The 21342-nt window shown below is 30.9% G+C and overlaps 3 protein-coding genes across 6 annotated transcripts in view; 1 reads left to right on the top strand and 2 right to left on the bottom strand.

The window, feature by feature from the left end:
- Positions 1 to 1584: 1584 nt before the first annotated feature.
- Galla-1 (galla-1) lies at positions 1585 to 12151 on the bottom strand. 2 transcript variants are annotated; one of them, XM_026632763.2, is made up of 3 exons: positions 11947 to 12151; positions 11600 to 11863; positions 4150 to 4566 (listed from the first exon to the last, which is right to left on the bottom strand). In XM_026632763.2, the coding sequence occupies exons 1-3, from the start codon at positions 12089 to 12091 to the stop codon at positions 4469 to 4471; spliced, it is 507 nt and encodes a 168-aa protein (XP_026488548.1). In that variant the 5' UTR covers positions 12092 to 12151; the 3' UTR covers positions 4150 to 4468. The 2 variants fall into 2 exon arrangements, with proteins under 2 accessions (XP_026488557.1, XP_026488548.1); XM_026632772.2 differs by having other exon boundaries at positions 1585 to 4566; positions 11600 to 12151.
- A 2289-nt stretch (positions 12152 to 14440) lies between these two features.
- On the bottom strand, positions 14441 to 17608 carry LOC113395204 (small ribosomal subunit protein uS17). 2 transcript variants are annotated; one of them, XM_026632776.2, is made up of 4 exons: positions 17517 to 17608; positions 16638 to 16754; positions 15368 to 15573; positions 14441 to 14590 (listed from the first exon to the last, which is right to left on the bottom strand). In XM_026632776.2, exons 1-4 carry the CDS (start codon positions 17526 to 17528, stop codon positions 14467 to 14469), a joined length of 459 nt encoding a protein of 152 aa, XP_026488561.1. In that variant the 5' UTR covers positions 17529 to 17608; the 3' UTR covers positions 14441 to 14466. The 2 variants fall into 2 exon arrangements, with proteins under 2 accessions (XP_026488561.1, XP_026488560.1); XM_026632775.2 differs by lacking the exon at positions 16638 to 16754 and adding an exon at positions 16799 to 16927 and having other exon boundaries at positions 17517 to 17554.
- Positions 17609 to 18320: 712 nt separating this feature from the next.
- The window catches only part of LOC113395194 (S phase cyclin A-associated protein in the endoplasmic reticulum), a 61796-nt gene continuing 58774 nt past the window's right edge, over positions 18321 to 21342 (top strand). For both annotated transcript variants that reach the window (XM_064218592.1, XM_026632765.2), the window contains exon 1: positions 18321 to 18656. In XM_064218592.1, coding sequence (XP_064074662.1) covers positions 18572 to 18656 — 85 coding nt within the window. In that variant the 5' untranslated portion in view covers positions 18321 to 18571. The remainder of the gene's footprint in view (positions 18657 to 21342) is intronic.

A 21342-nucleotide genomic window follows, 5' to 3' on the forward strand; every position in this document is an offset into this window, starting at 1 on the left:
ATCAGATGTTTTACTGCCAAACAACAATAGTTATTGTTGTTGTGTTTCGGAGAAAAAAGGTGAGTCAACGAGTGTATCTACAGACCCAAGGGACAACTCAAACTCAAATTCCTTTATTCAACATAGAAGAATTACACTTACTTATTGATGGTCAAATTAAACACTACCACCGGTTCGGAAAAAGGAACACCCTGACCTGAGAAGAACCGGCGAAAGAAACTCATCGGGTCTTTTTTTGTTGTCAAATTAATTAGATACATAATTGTATATGAATAGAAACAGCCCGGAGGCTATCGTTTCATTCCCAAGGTATGCTATCAAACATAAACTCACTAATTGTATAGTAACCTTTCGCACACAAGCGTTCCTTAACAATTTTTTTAAATTTGGCAACAGAAGCATTTTGAACGCTTTCTGGGATCCTGTTTTAGAAGCGTATACATTGTCCCACAAAAGAGTTACTGACTCTATGCAGTCGAGTAACAGGAGTAACAAGATTGTGTTTGTTCCTTGTACCAATGGTATGAGAATCACATTTTCTCAAAAATACTTATATGTATATTACTATATATATATATATACTAATACTTAATACCTTAATGATTCCTTGGCTCCTAGGTTATAGATTGCACGAATAGCCCTCTTCTGCAGCACAAATATAGTATGGACAGCGGCTGCGTTACCCCAAAGCTTATGCTTTGGGGTATTATTACCGTAGGACATTATCCTGTAAAAGTAACAGAAATAAACTAGGCGAGCCGTATCAACATCGGTAAATAATCTAATTTTTTTGACCACAAATGCCGCAGAACTCAGTCTACCCGCCAATCCGTTTATATGGGGGAGCCACTGTAACTTGGCATCAAGAGTTAAGGCTAAGAAATTCAGTTGTTTCAACTGGATCCATGGATTTCCCATTGATAAGTACATCGAGTTTTACATTTTGCAAATTTGGTGTGCTAAATTTTATAATTTTAGTTTTTTTATTATTCAGCCTAAGATTATTTACGCTAAACCAGTGTCCTATATCAGACATAGCATTGTTTACATCGTCATACTGTACCTGTTTCCTATTAAATTTAAAAACCAAAGAGGTATCATCAGCAAACAATACTATATCATGTTTGTTCCCAACAAGAAAGAGCAAGTCATTTATGTATATGAGGAATAGAAAAGGTCCAAGAATTGATCCTTGTGGGACCCCCATACCAACTGAGACCCCAGGAGACCTTGTCCCTTTAACGTCAACCCTCTCAATTATATTGTTAAGATAAGAAGTCAGAAGGTCGAGTGCACATACTCTAATTCCATAGTGATATAGTTTCATGTTGAACACAATCAAAGGCTTTGGATAAGTCGCAGAAAATCCCAAAGGCATCCAGGACATAACATCTTAGCTAAAGGACAGCGCTAATATCTATGGACGGTGGTGACCACTTACCATCGGGTAGCCCATTTGCACGTCCGTCTACCAATAGGATAAAAAAACACAATGCAATGAAAAGTTATTGTAAAAATAAAAAAAATAGTATAAAATGTACCTACCTAAATTAGTCTACATATTAAAGGAAAACACAATAAATATTCTATCAACTTCATAAAAGTTTATTCTATTTGAAAAGTAGATACATTAAAGTATTTTATTTGAAGTACACAATAATTCATTTAAAAAGTAACGTAATTATAAAATATACATTTAAAATACATTTCAATGCCACTCAGAACATTATAAAATTCATAGGATAAGTTTAATACCAATTATATACAATACAATAAAAATATGTAATTATGATATTACTGTCTTGAAAATATGGTACGTTTCATCGACCTCTTTCCCAACCAAAAATTAAATTCACTATCCATAGTCCACGATACATTCACACAGTCAATCAATCCAATGACCAATAGTTATTAGTTTTATCTAAAAGACCATCATCATTATTATTAATCATGTGGTAATTCTTTAACCTCATAATCGGTAAACCAGAAACCTGAATTGGACATCTACAGTTCTCATTTAACTCGATACATCGCCGCCTTGTTTTACTTTATTGAATACGGTATTAATTACCGGATATGTCGATGTAAAATCAAGTTATAACAATTGATTGAATTGGTATTATTCGGATATTTATTTCAATTAAATCGATTATTAAATTTAACTGAAATATTTAATAATAATAAAGGAACGTTTCATTGAATAATAAAATAAAATCGATATCCTGCTGACAAACATGTCGAAGACATATGAGCTTTTCTGGTCCCCATTCTTTTTACTATATCTTATTTAAATTCAATTGTTAGTAAGATATCATTTTTTGGAACTGAATTTAAAACTTAAACTTATTTAGCTATTTTTCTTTTTTCATTTTCGTTTCTGGCAACAATACAATCATTCATATAAACCTTTACGAGATTTGGAAATTTGTTTCAAATTACCGCAAAAACAAATCTTGTTATTAAAGTTCTTTTTTTTAAATCTTATTACAAATGTTGCCATTTAAAGGAGTGTTTTAATTTACCAACTAAAATGATTTTATCCTAAAGGGTTACTAATACAAGGAATTTACAATTAATAAATGAGCAAAGTATAACATTGAGATCTAACTAGTCCATGTATTCAAATATACTTCTATACATTAAAGATAGCAAAACACCAACAATAGACTACAGAAAGCAACAAATAAGGAATAAATATTAGTGTTTTTTGACATTAATATATAATTAATCGCTTTATGTTTCAATCTTTAATTCCATTTCAGTCAGGTACTTAAAATTACTAAACTTCGACACTATATTAAAAAAAACGAGTCGTTTAACTTACGGAGGGTAGAATTGTCTAATTGACGTTTCCAATTCTTTATAGAAAAACTGATCTGTCACCTTCGTACAATTTAACTACTTTAGACTATGCTACATGTCGGCTTCTGATCTGGAAATATTAAGTCGATGGTAGTTTTTGATTTAAGCATCCTAAACAATTCCACTGTCACACAGCAAAACGAATCGTTTCTTAAACATAGTAACTAGATATAAAAGAAAAATTATGACTAATTTTATGTTGTAAATTAAATACGAATTTGAAGGAATAAATACATATATTTGATAATTAATAACATTCAGTCTTCCAACACCATACACTCCAATGATCCCTTAATTCCCACTCCACTCCGCTGATCTACACATGTCGGCCAGCAGCTCATCAAATTCCAGTAACGAGCTTTCGTGTAGTGCCAGGTCTCTGGAAAGGTCATCGCTTGTAATTTCAGTTTCCTGACAATCCGCTGTCTTAATCCTCGCTGAGTAGTCATCAGCCAACTTCAAATGAGGTGCATTAAAAAAATCCTTATAAAATTCAGCCAGCTCTCGAATAGGATGGTCAGCAGCGAAAGGAAAGTGCAAAAGTTTCAATGGTGGTTCAGTCTCACTTCGGAAACCGGGAAACTTTTTCGGTGGTAATTCTAAAGAAGTTGGACTCTTCGACATGGCATTCATGTCCAAATCTTGTGTACTTTTGCAATCTATTACAATTTCCTCTGGTGTTTTCGGTTTTGGTCGCACTCTACAAATTGGAATCGGTATTTGCTCAAAAAAATCTTTGATCACTTGTTGAATAAGAACCTCATCAACAAACGCCGGTAATCGTAGGGGTTTATTCAAATCCACTTGCGACGACTTAGGTTCTTTTTCCTTTTTCTTTTTGGATTCAAAAATGACATGTTTCGGACTCAATTCGAAATGATCACTCTTTAACAGAAGTGTTTTATCAGTTTGAGAACGATTTGGGGATATCGAAAAGTTAGTTCTGTAAGACACGGTGAAGCAGAGGCCACCCAAAGGTGTTTTCAACAGTCCAGCTTGAATTTTCTTAACCGAATCACCAAGTGTCTTAAGTTTCGGTTCTCCGTTATATACTCTGTAGAATATTGTGAATGATTCCGTCCTTTGCTTCCTCGATAGATGATATGCAGGTGTTATTCTCGTAATAGTTATCAAGGACTTTAATAATATACCCATTCGGAAGTATACAGTATTCATAGCTTTCAATGATGTGTCAAATTGTGTATCATCTAATTCCAAAGTCCATAACTCTAGGACCATCTCATCTCCATCCTCGGTTTGTACGGATATTTCAACATGTAGTTGTGATTTAATTGTTTCCAGAATTCTATCCGAAGGTAAGGCATTCTTCGTTGCCTGGTTCACTTCTGGTGAGTCTGGGATTTGCAGGTTGAACCAATCAGAATCCGATGTGTTTATTTTACTGTTTGGCTCAATTTTGACACCTTTCCTCGATTCGACGATTACTTGGACTCCTTTGTAGGCAAGGAATTTGGCGAATTTTGTGAACTCATTCTTGTCACTTATATTTGAAAAAGCTGCATCTGGCGCCATGTTTTCTACGCTAATGTATTATGAACAACACTACGAACTCGATCTAATGTTTTATATTTACTCTACTACTTTTTTATCCTTCGTCAGCGATGCAGTTTTCCACAAGGTTCCTTAAATTAGGATTTTCCATCGCGGCTGCAATCCTCTCTTTGTCATTGATTTGCTTGTTAACTGTAACAAAAAACAAATACTATTATACCCTTTTCCTAACTTTTCTTTGAGAAATACATATATCTTCTTATTATATAAAGGACACAAGTTACTTTCGTAAAACGTCATAAATGAGAATATTTTCTGAATTCAAAACGATACTAGTCGACTCGATCGTAAAACCGAATTACGGTGAAAACATATTATAATTATAATGCATTTTATGTTTCCAAGTTTGTATTATTGATAACGCTAAAGCTCATCGATAACAAAACAAAAAGAAAATCGATTGATAAACAAAGGATAATTATTACGGCAAATGTCATTTTCATATGTCACGTCACTCGCACCTGACATTTCACTATCTTGTTTTGCGGTGAGTTTTGTTGTTGTTAGGTACAGAATAGCTTCCTTATATACTGGATTATCCAGTCAAACAAAATATTGTCGCATTTTGTTTGAATATAAATTCGTAGTTGCATTAAACTTCCCACGTTAATCGTAAAAGTCAAGGAAAGCAATACTTCCTCATTAAAACCTGATTTGTGTGTAAACGAGAATAATTATGATACACGAACAACGAATATAAAAGCTGTATCACTACAAAAGTAAAGTTGGCAACTTAGTGTTACCAAGAGCGTTGAATCTCCAAGCAGGTCTATATGTCTGCGTTCAAACTTCTTAGGATACTACTAATTCGATCGCATATATAATATTTTATGAACTGGACACTAACTGGACAACCAATATCAACTGAACAAGCCAGTTACACAAATACTAGACTATAAATAATAACAGCCTTTTCTCCCTTTGACAAAAAGGCTTCAAATTTATTATTCCGTGATGATCCAATGCGTTTAGATGGATATTACTGTGGCAGAAATAAATTCATATCGGTCACGCGCAGTTTCCTCACGACGTTTTGAATTGTAAACATAAATTCAGTACATGAAAATTTAGTAGTGCGTTAACCCAGGCGAAGCAGGCGAGAACCGAGATCGCCCAGTGGTTAAAACGCGTTCATCATAGCCGATGATTTCGGGTTAAAGCCCAGGCAAGTACCACTGAATTTTCATGTGCTTAATTTGTGTTTATAATTCATCTCGTGCTCGGCGGTAAAGGAAAAGATCGCGAGGAAACCTGTATGTGTCTAATTTCATCGAAATTCTGCCACATGTGTATTCCACCCGCATTGGAGCAACTTGGTGGAATATGCTCCAAACCTTCTCCTCAATGGGAGAGGAGCCCTTAGCCCAGCAGTGGGAAATTTACAGGCTGTTAATGTATGTATGTAATGTAACCCAGGCAAGTTTATACTTGAAATCGTCATTTAAGATGCGTTACGATTCCTACCATTGGACTATATCTATTATTAGAATATTACATTAATTTAAAAGTTGTAGTTGACGGTAATAATTTGTTTGCGTAAAACATAACTCCAGATCGTAGTTAAGGATAACGAGTGGAATTTATTCCAACCAAACTATGGGTTAGTTGTCATACATGTGACAGAACCCAGCACATGCAGGCTTACTCAAGAGGTTAAGATATACAAATAAAGGACATGAATACTCTATTAAATCTTGCTTAAGCCTACGGTCGATTCGATCGACGTAGCTTTATATATTACTAAGCTACAAATTTTGATTGGAGAACAAACTTAAAAAAACACCGTTTTCTTCCGGTCAGGAAAGTTGAAATTCTCTCCTATAATATGCATGTATTACTCATATAAACCTTCAGCTTGAATCACTGTTATTGATGAAAACCGCATTAAAATCCGTTGCATAATTTAACACATCTATGTACAGAATGTACAGAAGGCGGGAAATGCCTTTGTTTTATATCATATAGGGATAGATATATCCAACTTGCTTTCGAAAATAATTCCATAATAATATGCCATTAAGAAATCAGGTACAGCAGGTTATTAATTCTTGTACAAAGTCGTAACGGGTCTCTCGTACGTGTGCATGAATGTTTATAAACAAAAGCTAGACATATTGATAATAATCATTATTCGTATAGATAACAGTGAATTATTTATAAATCATTATCAAATTGTTAGAATAACAAAGCGTTCGTATTCATTTAATTGCTGTATCGTAATGATAAACACTTATGGCTTTACCTATTAATGTTGGAAATGGGGGGGGGTTCTAGATCTAAATTAAACAATGCTGGCTTCTTCTTTCAAATGAATTCAGTGTTTAACTAATCATCCGTGAAACTTGTAAGTATGGCCGTTACTGTTTCAAAAAGAGTATGGTATTTTTATAATAAATATTATAAATAATAATAATAATAAATAAATATCGGACAACATCACATACATTACTCTGATCCCAATGTAAGTAGCTAAAGCACTTGTGTTATGGAAAACCACCGTAGTAACAAGAAAACCAATTAACTTTTTCTACATCGACTCGGTCAGGAATCAAACCCAGGACCTCGGAGTGGCGTACCCATGAAAACCGGTGTACACACTACTCGACCACGGAGGTCGTCATATATTAACAACTCATTACATTGCCAATTCACAACCAACCTTAGGAGATAAGATGCTTCAACCTTCATTTTCCATTCTGTTTGGCGATAGAATGTATGATGTTTGTTGGTCCCACATATCACATATAAGATAAGGTACCAACCTACCCAAGTGGTAGCACAAAGCCCTACCACCAATTAAATCGTATTTTAAAACAAATTAACCTCACACAGTGGTTTTCATTAAAAATCAAATTCCCAATATATGTGTATTTATGTTTAATTGTATGTTATTAAGAGAATAAAGCAAATATTTTTTCCAACGTAATCATATATGTATATTTTTATAAATATTGCTATATTAAAAAGATCTTGACCTACATTTGTGCCTATTCAATTTTTCATTTGGTACCCATCGCTTGTTAATTTGTAGTGATAAGTCTTCGGAGTAGTTCTCAGTCGTTACATAGTGACTGCTGGTTGCTAGTATTATTCTTACGTATAATATACGATTTTATAACGATATTTATGCATAGTAATCATAATTTTATTGAACCATTTGATTATTTTATTAAAAGCTTAAGATTGTCTGGAAAAAAATATTGATTGATAAGCCCGTCTCATTGTACAAATGTGTAATAAAGTACTACTATACTTATTTTAGATGTGTAAAAGAAAAAACTATCTATACGTTTATCTATAATATAATTAAAGTTGTACCCATTAGATTCATATTTTTAGTTTATTTAACTTTAGCTGGAATTGTAACAGCATGGTGGAATACGCCTTCTCCTTGAGAGGAGCTGTATTACATCTACATACTGTTAGTTTTTTTAAAATTATATTTAAAAATTATAAAAATAACAATATTCTTAATATTATCTATAGTTTTATAAATGAGAAAGTAACTCTGACTGATGCTCTTTCGCGGCTAAATTACTAAACCGAATTTGATGAAATTTTTATGAAACGAACTTGAACTTCGCAGGACATAGATTATTTATTATGCATAACATACACAAATAAATACACACAATGGCATTAGTACTTAATGTTTTATTCAACTCTAAGATTAAATAATCTCTAAAGTAGTAAAACCCCTAATAAAATTTCATAGTTTTTGTGTGCAAATGAATAAGTAGAAATTAAGTTTTATATAAGCTATACTCATAAATTAGAAGTTTTTTTTCTAATGCCTTACTGAAAAAACTACTAAGTCAATATATTATAAAAATGTATATAAGAAAACCAGTTGTTGTCAAGTTGTTATGTATAAAAATGTAGTCCAAGTCCTTCCTTGGGGTTCAAGCTTGCATATTAACAAATTTTATAAAAATCGTAGTTTCTGTATAATAACAAAAAGACATAGATAAAGAATTGTTCAAGGATCAAAATACAAAGACTGTATTTTTACCCTTTCAAGTTCAAAGTCTGTTATAAGATCGATGTAGTATATGTTATTTATCGTCTATTATGCGGGTACTTTAATACGATGAGCTTGCATACGTGTTATTTTAGTATGATAAAAGAAACCAATGACCCAAATTGTAGTTTGCATAATTTGAATATTAAATGCTACTTCTTTTTACTGTACACAATTATTGTCTTACTAAAATTCGATTACAAAATAATTAGGTAAGTACCTAAAAAGTGATTTTCATATATATATCTATGAATGAAGGAAACTTAATGAAAATCTGGGACACAAAAACTCTAGCTTAACTAATCAGTGTTTTGTACTACTACTAAGATTTACGTCTGATACAATTTAATCCTAACAATAGATGAATTATTCATAGTACAAATTACATAGGTAGATGAACTCTCAGTTACTGTGCATTACTGAGATTCCACAACCTCGATTTGGATTTGATTGTATCCAATCACTCAAGTAGAACGGAATAATTGATCTTTTTATGTTATATTTTGACAAATCATAGACTTAATTTTTATATGTAATCATGTTACTATTTCATTCTTATTAATTTAGATAAATACGAAAATAAAAATTTTAAATTCAGACTCAGTGAAATATATTTATTGTATAGTAATGATTAAATTGAACGATTTAAAATTACCTAAATGTGCACAATTACCAAAAAAAAAAAACTCAAACAAAACTTAATGTATCATAGCACAAAAATATCAAACACTGAAAACACAACAGGACACTGGCACAACTTAGCAACGGCATAAAAAAAAAAACAGAACTAATTCTCCTATCAGATAACTGAGCTTGACAACAAAGTTCAGTAACAAAACGAGACCATGCTATTCAGACATACAATGTTATCAATTGTAATTCTACAATAGCATTTAAGATAAACACATTGTATCAAATGTTACAATAATAGACCATTGTCACTTCCTACAAGTTGCATAAATAACAATATAACTTTGTTTACATGAACAACTAGTTGTGCCTGCTCATTATCATAACACAGTCACTGTCTGCTAAAATGTAAAATGGCCTGTGTGTCGCACTCAGATGGGCAAGGACCTTATGGAATTTGAGTTTAATCTGGTGATGACACCACATTCCTTCAGTAGACATGCACATGTGGAAGAATTTAATTCATACTAGTTTTCATAGTGTTTTCCCTAATTAACAAAATATAGATGAATTATAGACACAAATTTAGTTAAAGACAACAGTGGTACACAAATGTATTCAAGCTGGTATTATTAAAAAATTATACTAACATGGTATATTACCATAATACTATTTTGAATCTAGGGATAGTATAATATTGATTTTGTCCTATGCTTAAAAGAAGAAGAAAGACTGTAACCCAGAATAACATTGACTATGCAAATATATCTTGAATATTTTTAGGTATTTCCAGGCGAAGCTGGAGGAATATATTGTTTTTTAATTAAAAACAATTTAAGTAATGTAAAAAATTGAAGTAATTTTGTAACAAATCTTTATGGTGTAATTTATAAACACCTTCAAAATTTTTGATTAACTCTATCAATGGAGACAAATTAAATTAGTATTTGCAGAAAAAGGAATGTCAATTTATTATTAGAAAGATGTTTTCAGGAAAGTGTTTACATTACAAAAATATTTCATTCTGCATAAGGACTATGTTTTTTTTTAGTTTTTTTATTTTTACATCATGTTAAATAACTATAGATATGTTTTTTTTTTTTTTTTTAATTTACTTTACAACATCCACGGGCTCACAGTTGCCCGTGCCTTTTTTTACATTTTATTTTTATAAATTGTGGCGTTATTTAATATTTTTAATGAACATCAGCAGATCTTCACTGGACTTCGAGCTTTGTCGTCTTCTTGGAAGACATATGTATATATATATATGTAGTTATCTCATATTATTTACAACTATAAGAAAAACAAATATTATGAGCAATATTTAATTTGATTTTTGTATTAGTGCATATAGATTTAATGTTGTAAATAATAATTTTGAAAGAAGACATTATGTTTCTAGGTATTATTTGTATAATACTAATTTAATATATGAACATTATAAGAATTCTCATTTCCTGGCTATTTCTTTGTAATATTAAACATATGTAAACAATTACAAATTTGTTAAAAAAAATCCCTACTGTTTTTTTTTTGTGGTTCTTCTCAAATATCCTGAGATATTTTCTTATCCGAACCAGCGTTTAATTTGATATTCAATAAGTAAGTTTAACTTCTACATTGAATAAACAATATTGATTTTATTGTATTACTATTTCAATTGTAAATATTCTTTAATATTAAGCTTTCATTGTTGTGCAAATAATAAGGAGCAAAATATTCTGCCAAAATGCACAGTACTTTTCTATTATGAAAAAAGACAATACTTCATTATTAATAATTATCATACAGAAAAACATTGTAACAATTTTTATATTCATATTTTATGTTTGTCTCTTATTTTTTGGATTTATCTTTACTTATAATGTACAAAATATTCTGCCAATTTAAAACATTGCTTATAAAAATGCAAAGTCATGATATATCACTAGTGTCTGATAACCCTTTTCATATATAAAATGTTTGCTTTTATAATCATGTTTTGCATAAACAAGTAATTATTATGCTGGGATATGTATTTTGTAATAGCTTTTACTTAATCCAAGGTTGATATGCAGATAAGTGTATATTATTAAAAAACATATTATTTTTGATGAGGTCAGGCGCTCTGAGTAAATGCTTATTCATTTTAGCTTAAGGGTCAGTAAATGTTTATTAAACTTACTAATTATGACCCAGGCACCTTCAATTGCACATATTTAAGGCAATATTTATCTGTAATTTTTGTATATTTTTATTATTATGAACTATTTTTTACAAAGAATTTGCACCACATATTTAATCAGAGTAATAAATCTCGTAAGTAATACATTATATTCAAAAATGATAGTTAGTAAAGAAAAATTGAGTATATATTTGTAATAGAGAAACTGGATAGGGATTTTGAATATATTTTATAAGTTTTGCTAATCTTTGTCTGTTAGTACATATAGTTAACAAATTAATTGCAATAACAACACCTGCATGCATAACTTGATAGTTACTATTTATTGAAAATAATTTATTACTTACTTTCATCTTCTGTCGTGTGCGCTCCCTTCTTTATAAATATATCTAATTTCACAGGGTGATGTATTGATCTCAATATTTTAATTCTAATGCATAATCCAATGAGCGTCGCCAGCGAGCAGTGAGGCACTGTGGGATTGTACTCCACACGCAAAACAGGAACCTTGTCAGCTGTGGGCTCTTTAACAAATATTCCCTCTTCATAAACAACCTTGAGATCCTCTAACGTACTCGGCTTCTCTGGATCCCGTATTGTCCGCAAAAAGTCTAGAACACCACAACACTGGTTAAAACCACGGAAAAATTCTTTAAAAACAATCCCAAAGCACTCGAAAATGTTCAAAACAAACCATATATTGTCTCTCTCAGGTCATTATCGTCTTTATACCCGAGCTCCTGCAATGTAGCACTTTTGTCCATATACGCAGGTTTAGCTAATTCTTCAGCCGGCTTTTCTGAGTTCTTCAACGAGAGTTTCGAGAAGAACGATATCATATCGTTTAGTGAATCTAGTTGCTGTTACGTGCAAGTTGCCAAGTTCACAAGATGGACATTGGACATTGAATATATTTGTAATTCTTAAGTGAAGTAAGTATAAAAAAAATATCGTTTTCGATTGCCGATGTAAATCGATTTAATTTTTAGTAATTAACATGATTTATATATTTATTAAAAATCTAAGAAAATTGAATTGAAATATTAGTAGTTTACATAGTGATTTTAAAACTATAAAATATACAACTTTTTTTATTTTATAATTCTGTCTCATATTAATCATACTGCAATTTTAGCATGAAAAAATTTGAAATCATTATAGTCAGACTATGATATGGCAATTTGTGAGGATACATATTAGTTCTTGTATTTTTATTTATTTATATTAACTAAAACATATGTAATAATTTATAAAGAAATAATATATATTCCCACTCGGTATCAATAGTATTTTACGTTAAAATATCATTTTTAAATAATATTATATGTTTAGTTTTAATAAGATATATATTAATTTTAATCGATACTTTATTCTTCGAATGATGAACATCCTTATCGATGTTTCACTTAGAACAGATAAAATATTTTATATTGAAGCGTTTTTTTCCACGCAGACTTTAAAAACATTTAAATAAATACGAATTTATAATATTTGTTGTATTTACTATTATTAGAATATACTACAAATGTAGTGTTTCTATTATTAACACTAATTAGCCCTATACATACATACATACATTTTTGATTGTGTATGTAGTATCTTCTATTCTATCGGGATTAATTATATACGTAATGAGGTTCTATTATGAATAAATATAGATAACTAATTAGTGTCTATTTTGGAACTGTTATCCTTTTAGAGTAAATACTGTTCTAACTGAAAGTTAATTTTTCAGTGGTTTTGACGATGTTGAAATTGTACAACTATTTGAAATTACTTGATGAAAGCGCTTTTTGCAAACTCGCCTCAGAAGATGTTATGTTATCTGAAAACAATCTGAGTAATCGCTCTCTTTATTTTATGTTACCTAACTTATATATCTGTTAAATAAAAAAAATAATTAATTTCCTTTATTAGTGTGTACAATGTAAATACTATTTTCAAGCAAACGCCTACTTTATTTTAGAAGGCAGGACTAAATTTTCAACAATAAATGTTGGATATTTGTTCGCGTGTTCTCGTTGCATGTATCAATATTATAATCATACTTGAACTATATTTCTCTCCAGTCGCCTCTGAGTTCAGATTGCCATTACATTAGAATACGAACAAACTAGACAAGTAGAGTAGTAGGTGATTTTTATAAGACATGCAATGTTGGTATTCATATATATTATAATCTAAAAGACAATGAATTTATTTTTATTATATTATTATTAGTTGTATTGAAATTTGTTGCTATAAATATTTAGTAGGCGCTTGAACACGATATCATTTGTTTACGCATCGTGAATTCGGCATATCCACTTAAAATCCTAATTTAATAATAATAATTAAATACACATTTAGATCAACAAATATTGTGGAAATATTATTTTTGTGTTAATTTCGAAATGCAGATAACGTTTCAATCTATATTTATCACCTCCTGGCATGAATTCTAAAAACATCTAGCCTTATGTAATTTCAGTAGTTTTAAGATGACAACAAAAATCACGTTTTATAATAATTCTCAACAAATATATTTTTCAATAACTTCCAATCATGCCATCATTTCTTGACAGATCAATCTTTTTAAAAAAAGCAGTATGTATATGTATTTGTGGCAATCTTAAATAGTGTGCCTAATAAAATAGTATTAATTAAAGTTTAACAAATTATTAAACAACTAATTATACCAATAATTTTATATATAGTTTCCATTATCTATAATAATGTGATATAATTAATTATGACTTCCTTTGACGTAACACCGTATTGGAGGCTAGGGCTACTCTCTAACATTTAGCTTATCTTAAGCCAATAAACCTAGCCTATTCCAAAGAATGAATAACGACCCAATATTAGGTCTCGTACAAAAATTGGGCGGACCCTTTAGTTGTCTCATTGCCTATTTGAAACCAGATTTTAACATAAAATTTAACATTTTTTACTACAAATAAAGAGAAAACTAATTATATAATATTGCCGAAGACTAGGGTTTCTCTGTACCTCGAGAATAACGTGGCTCGCGCAGTAGGGCAACTGTTGGGGTATCGCGATAACACACGCAACCGATCCTGATATACCACCCGAAGAAACTTACCATTAAATCTCACTACTGCTGGTTTTTTGACCGATATGATTAAAAAAAAAACTTTGATTTAACAAGTTTTAACCTTATTCTAAAGTGATAAATAATACACATATTTACTTATGAAGTAATTTTAATAGATTAGAATTTTTTGAAGGATTTCTTGGATCCCTTGCCCTTGGAAACCTTCAGCACGTTGAACCTCACAGTCTTGGAAAGTGGCCTGCATTCGCCGATCGTGACAATGTCTCCGAGTTCCACGTCCCTGGAAATTAATAGGTATTCTATTGTACATCTTACGAGGTTTATTATTGATTCAATAATTGTACAAAATAAATCAGATGTTGGGTTAGAACACGTTCATCGTCAATTGGTATTAAGAAGACCGTCGTGTGGGTATCATCATTTAATATGACATAGTATTCAACTATCAGTAAATGATGAGCAAAATGGTAAAAAATAATAATTTTAAATGCATAAGTTATGCGAAAACTACGAAAAAGTGTCTTTTCTTATTTTATCATAAGTGAACTACCTATATCTATACAAATATATAAAGCAGAGTTCGTTTGTTTGACCGTGCAAATCTGACGATCTACGAGTCTGAATTGAACAAACATTTACGGTAAAGATTAACGCGGGAAATACTGCTAGGATCTGCTGGCGGCATATATATTAAAAAATAGAGAAAAGCATATTTAGTTTTATAATTATGCATTTACAATTAATTTTAATCACACATCAGTAAAAAGTGTCACATCAGTAAAATCTTATAGTACACAAAAAGAAAGTAATAACTTCATAGAAAAATATACTTAACACTTTTTAGACATATCTCTTATCTAACTTGTATATTAATTTTAGGCATTAACTAATATTTTCTTTGTGATCATCTAGTGTAAATAACAAAAATTATTATTTGTAATTAGTAGAACTTGATATATACTTATAACGTAATGTCCTGTAACTTTACCATATCATACACCATTCATATGAAGAACTATTCACTGATCTATATAAAATAAAAACAAATAGTAAATACCTGAAGCAAGGTGACAAATGAACAGACATATTTCTGTGTCGCTTCTCGAATCTGTTGTATTTGGGTAGGTAGTGCAAGTAGTCACGCCTGATGACGATTGTGCGTTGCATCTTCATCTTCTGGACGACACCGGTTAGGATACGTCCACGGATGGACACATTGCCGGTGAATGGGCACTTCTTGTCAATATACGTGCCTTCTATCGCCTGTAAGTTTTATATGCAGAGGTTAAAGCTTACTTTCATAAAATGTAATAACGTTTTTTATGTTTGAAATGTATTAAAAATAACAAGTGCTTTATATTATTGTAATAATTATTTTATCATAATTAAAAAACTATTCTACAGACAAATATCATTACAATCATAGACAGCAGTTGCTATTTTTATAATAAATCAGAATATGGGTTGAAACACTTATCTTCATCATTTTGTAAATAAGAAGACCGTCGTGTGATTATCATCATTTTGAAAAACTTAAACATAGCTTAGAATTATGTGAAATTATTGGTAAAACTATTCATACTAATGCAGATTTAAAGTGGATTTATGGAGCAACTATTGTGTTACAGTCAGAATATTATATTTAAAGATAATAATGAAACACAATTAATTAAAAAAAATCAAGAATTTGATATACTTAGCACACCTGCAAGAGTATGTATATAGCTTCAACCAAAGTATATATCAAGCTTATATTATACAGCTTTCCTTTCCTCCCAATGTTATGCACCATAGCTTTAACTAGCACAATGCAGCAGATAGAATATTTCTTTAACATACCATTTTATAATTATAGTAAATTTGGCTTATATGTATGTAACATGCATTTGGAATCATGCAACTTACCTTTAATTTTAGTGATTATAGACCACAAAATAACTTGAAACTGACTAATATAGCATATGACTATGCGTTATAAACATTTTAATTGCTTATTATAAATATAAGCCTAAGTGTAAAAAAAAATAGCTGTTGTTTAAAAATTACTAATAATATACTCGGTACCAATATTTCAAAGCACTATGAAATATATTTTGTGATCTATTAAAGTCTTACATTACTGTTAGCTTAATTATCAACATGGACTAGCACCTTTACAGATAGAACGGTAAACAAAATTTGCTAATTAATACTAATACTATACAGATCCACTTATTTAATTTTATAATAATTTATTGTAATGTTGACTGTTCTAGTCTGTAATAAAACCACTGTTAGCGACGTAGAAGCCACCGCCTGCCACCGATACCAAAATGGTAAACTCAGACCTCTCGTGGTGTCTTGAAACCTAGACCGACATTCTTATGATGTCTCATATCCTTCCTCTTCATACCCCCCTTCCGGTTGAGGAAGACTGTCGCCTGTTTCTGAAACGCTTTCTCTGTCTACGGAAAGAAAAACACACATTAATAACCACTCCATGCGTTACCTCTCTCGGTGTTTTGAAGCCGAGTCCCACATCTTTGTGGTATCTCAGTGGCTTCCGGCTCCTTTTCACACCAATGCCTTTCTTACGGTTCAAGAAGACCGTCGGTTGCTTTTGGAATGAACGTTCGGTCTGGAATTGGCAATGTTTATTAGGTACCTAATAACTGGTTGCTCTTAGACAAAAAATTATCAACGAGGTGAGAACTAAAAATAGTTTAGATGAAAAATATTAAAATTGTTTTGTTTAAAAATGTTGTGAAATAAGCTAAATTGAAAAGTAAAACACAATTAGTCATTACTCAATTTAAAACAAAATAATTTGCCTGAAAAAAACATTTTTCAGTACCACTACTTACAAAGCACGCATTCCTGAAAAATTAACAGTCAAACCTTTGGTAAAAACTAACCTATTCATGTTGTATGTTTTAACACTATTTTTGAATAAAGTTAACATGTCTTATTATTAGTAAATCGAACTGCATTTATTCATTCAAATAGAATTCAATCCACATTAGAAATAGACACACTATTTGAGAGAAATAATACAATAGCCGAATCCCACGTGGATATTTTTAAACACATTTTTACAAACATCAATAACACTTTCACAAAAACATATTACGAGATAAATAGGATATACTTGTTGCTTCTAAAAAATGATGTTAAATAGAAGAAAACTATCCAAAAACTTATTTTTCTTGAATAAAATCTGCACATACCTGATCCGCCATTTTGCTTGACAATGAAAAGAAATATCACAGATTACAAAAATCCCATCTAGGATTCGGTCACAGATAATACAAAAAAAAATCGTAAAAATGCGAAAGAGTTTCATATTTCGATCGAATTACTTTTAGATATAATAAATGCTGTCGATAAAAAGTTTCTATTTCATAAGTTTTTAGTGTATACATTCCCATTAAATTTAATAATAATATCTACAATTATTTTGAAATGAAAAACGGGAAAGAATGTACGGTACCTTTAGTTTAATTTAATTGCAAAAGATATGATATCTAATTATTATTTTTTTTCGATAAATATGCGAGGTACACACTGCAATTGTGACCGATAATTTTAAAGACATTTATGTATGATATTTATTTGGACCATGACCATTAGGTAAAATACTAATGTGCCCCTTACAAAATGGTGTGGGCAACTAGTAAATAATAATTAATACATTAATTGGTGATTGGACTTTCTGCTTGCTGGGACGACACGATATTATTCGCAAGCGATCCCATAATAGCCTACAATGGCGAAGAGCATTTGTCTGAATTTAAGTATGTAGTCAGGTAAGATACTCAGCCCGAACAAACCTCTCACACATAGTAAAACTTCACTACCACAAAAAATAATAATAAACGTTAAAGTTAAATATAATAAACGTTTTAGGATATTTTTATTGGTATATTTTATGTTTATACTTTTTAAAAATTAGTATATATTTACGAATTTAAAAATCAATATTTTAATGAATAGTAGACTTTATAAACTTAAACTATTGCGTACCATAGAATAGTGAAAAAAAAAAAACAAATCAAATTGTCAAATCGGGAATTGTTATGAAAATATTTAACGTTCCATTTTTTCGATTTTGTATATTAATTCCGTCTCTGAAGCGTTAATTTCATAGTTTATTTGTTATTTAATATTTTTTATAATATTTTCATCTAATTTTACTGTTTAACTCGAATGTATTTGTGAGAGCGATGTGTTCAGTTTTACCATTTGTTTTTCGTTAGCCAGTAGTATTATTGGTTGTTTTGGTATGGAAGAAGTAAGGCAGCTAGTACAGGAGGAAGGTAGGGAAGCGAGGAACCTAGTGGCATTCCATGTCGCCGTGGATACGCCAGGTAAATCAATACATTTTTATTATAATTAATATTAAGGTAGATATATCTCATGTCGATAGTGATAACAACCGTGGGCGGAAGTAGTCACAATAAAAACCGACTGTAAATATTATCTAGGCATTGATTCAGTTACTACTTTGGATTATTATTGTCTAATACTAATTTTCTTATGAAATTAGCTTAAATATTTCTAAATTACTATTCTACTTATCATAGGGTAGGCGTACTTTTATTATATTTATTAATTTAAACCATTCAACTTAATTTCTAGTTTATATTGAACTCAAGATAAGCATAATCCAATAGGAATAATGAATTGAGAACAATGTCTTCTTTTTTATTTTGTGTGTATGATGTGTTGAGCCAATTTTTATTTTTTAAATTTTAAAATAGCAAATATCAAAATTATTGTTACACCTAATTTATTCATTAGTCAATTATAAATGAAATATCCATAATTTACTAAACTGTTAGTTGTATGTAAGTTAATATATTTAATTTATTTTTTATTTCTTTAAAGAAAATTATTTAAATGATTTTGATAAGATATCAGACTGGCTAGATTTATGCATTATGTATTACACTTATACACTATAGTATTTTCTGTGTAAGAAAAAGACCACTGGTAGGCCTTTTTGGGCTCGAATAATATAGTTATTTTAGACTTGGCCTTTTAAGAGGATTACATTAGCAGCCTGTAAATTTCCCACTACTGGGCTAAGGCCTCCTCTCCCTTTGAGGAGAAGGTTAGGAGCATATTCCACCACGCTGCTCCAATGCGGGTTGGTGGACTACACATGTGGCAGAACTTCGTTGAAATTAGACACATGCAGGTTTCCTCACAATGTTTTCCTTCACCACCGAGCACGAGATGAATTATAAACATAAATTAAGCACATGAAAATAGAGTGGTGCCTGCCTGCGTTTGGATTCGAAATCATTGGTTAAGATGCACGCGTTCTAACCTCTAGGCCATCTCGGCTCTAAGAGGATTCTATTGCATATCTATTAACAATTTATCGTAATGAAAAGTACTTTAAAAGATTTTGTGTATTCTGTTTGTTGTGAATTCTTGAAAAAGGAATTGTGCAGGTCCATCTGGGTATAGTTGTTCAAACATAAATCCAAAGCAAATGTTCGAATGGTGAATGAGCCAATGTAATTATACAGACCGAGTTAAGGAAGAGTACAGGTATCCATGTGGGTTATATTTTACATACTGTTAGTGTTTCTGATTGAAAGTGAACATTTATGATCAACTCACTATTTTAAAAGAAGGTCAATTAATCATTACAAATTAGTCATTCCAGAGCAAAGATCATTTACCATATTTGTGTGTTCTTATTTACCACAAAGTTAATAATAATAATAATTGTTATTAACAATAATATATGTTATTAAGAATTTCCATGATTTTCATCATGATAGTTTGAGTAGGTAACGTTTGAAAGCATAAATAAACTCACCAATAAAAATTTATAATATTATTTATGATTGTTTGAATTCAGCACAGCTTTTTTTTTCTTTATATGGAAAGAAATTATGTCTCTGTTAACTCATATATTTACTCTATTATTGTAAGTGTAAATGTTTAAATAAATTTCTACCTGCTAAACTGCTGCTGTACCAAATTAATTAAATGCTACATAAGGCGAACATTTCTGGCTGATTGATTTGTATTGCGACGAAATGTGAGTGCAAGCTTATTATTATGAGTGTAGTATTATGATGATATTTTTTTTATTATTCCATCTTAGAGTCCAAAGGCAAAGCAAGTTGGGGTATGTAAACCTTGTACCAACATATTTTCAGCTCTAGTAAAATATATAATGGCATTTTAGTTGATTAAAATAATAAATTAATTAACTAATAAATTAATAGTCTTAATAACGAAATGAAAAGAAAACCGAATCAGTTATTTATTATGCGCAACAAAATTAGATATAGACATAGTATTTGTTTCAGGTCTATTTTAGACCTTGTCTAAATGGGTAAATGGCAGCAAAATATAAAAGCACATACTATAACTGATAAGCCGAGGTGGCCCAGTGGTTATAACGCGTGCTAATTAACCGATGATTTCGGGTTCAACCCCAGGTCTTCATTCTTCAATTTTCATGTGCTTAATTTGTGTTTATAATTCATCTCGTGCTTGGCGGTGAAGGAAAACATCGTGAGGAAACCTGCGTGTGTCTAATTTCAACGAAATTCTGCCACATGTGTATTCCACCAACCCGCATTGGAGCAGCGTGGTGGAATATGCTCCATACCTTCTCCTCAACGGGAGAGGAGGCCTTAGCCCAGCAGTGGGAAATTTACAGGCTGATTATGTTTATGTTTTATTCATCTCGTACTCGGCGGTGAAGGAAAACATCGTGAGGAAACCTGCGTGTGTCTAATTTCAACGAAATTCTGCCACATGTGTGTCCACAAACACGCTTTAGAGCAGCGAGGTGAAATAAGCGCCAAATTTTCTTCTCAAAGGGAGAGGATGCCTTAGCCCAGCTGTGGGACACTTACAGGCTGTTACTTTATTCATAAAAGCGCGCCCCTCCACGTTAAATTATTATCGGCCTGCATATTATTATGAGTCAGTGACGCTCGTGCTTCCAAGATGTCTTAGTGTGCGTGAGAAGACCACGAGTATAGATAGCAAAAAAATAAACAACTACATTATATTCGTTAA

Source organism: Vanessa tameamea, chromosome 23, assembly GCF_037043105.1.
Source record: "Vanessa tameamea isolate UH-Manoa-2023 chromosome 23, ilVanTame1 primary haplotype, whole genome shotgun sequence".
Lineage (NCBI taxonomy): Eukaryota > Metazoa > Arthropoda > Insecta > Lepidoptera > Nymphalidae > Vanessa > Vanessa tameamea.

Coding starts and splice junctions, on each gene's coding strand:
- Galla-1 (XM_026632772.2), bottom strand. CDS start 4,395: ATGGCGCCAGATGCAGCTTTTTCAAATATAAGTGACAAGAATGAGTTC.
- LOC113395204 (XM_026632775.2), bottom strand. Junction 15,574..16,798: donor GCTTCAAAACACCGAGAGAG/GTAACGCATGGA, acceptor TAAAACTTACAG/GCGATAGAAGGCACGTATAT. Junction 14,591..15,367: donor CATTTGTCACCTTGCTTCAG/GTATTTACTATT, acceptor ATTAATTTCCAG/GGACGTGGAACTCGGAGACA.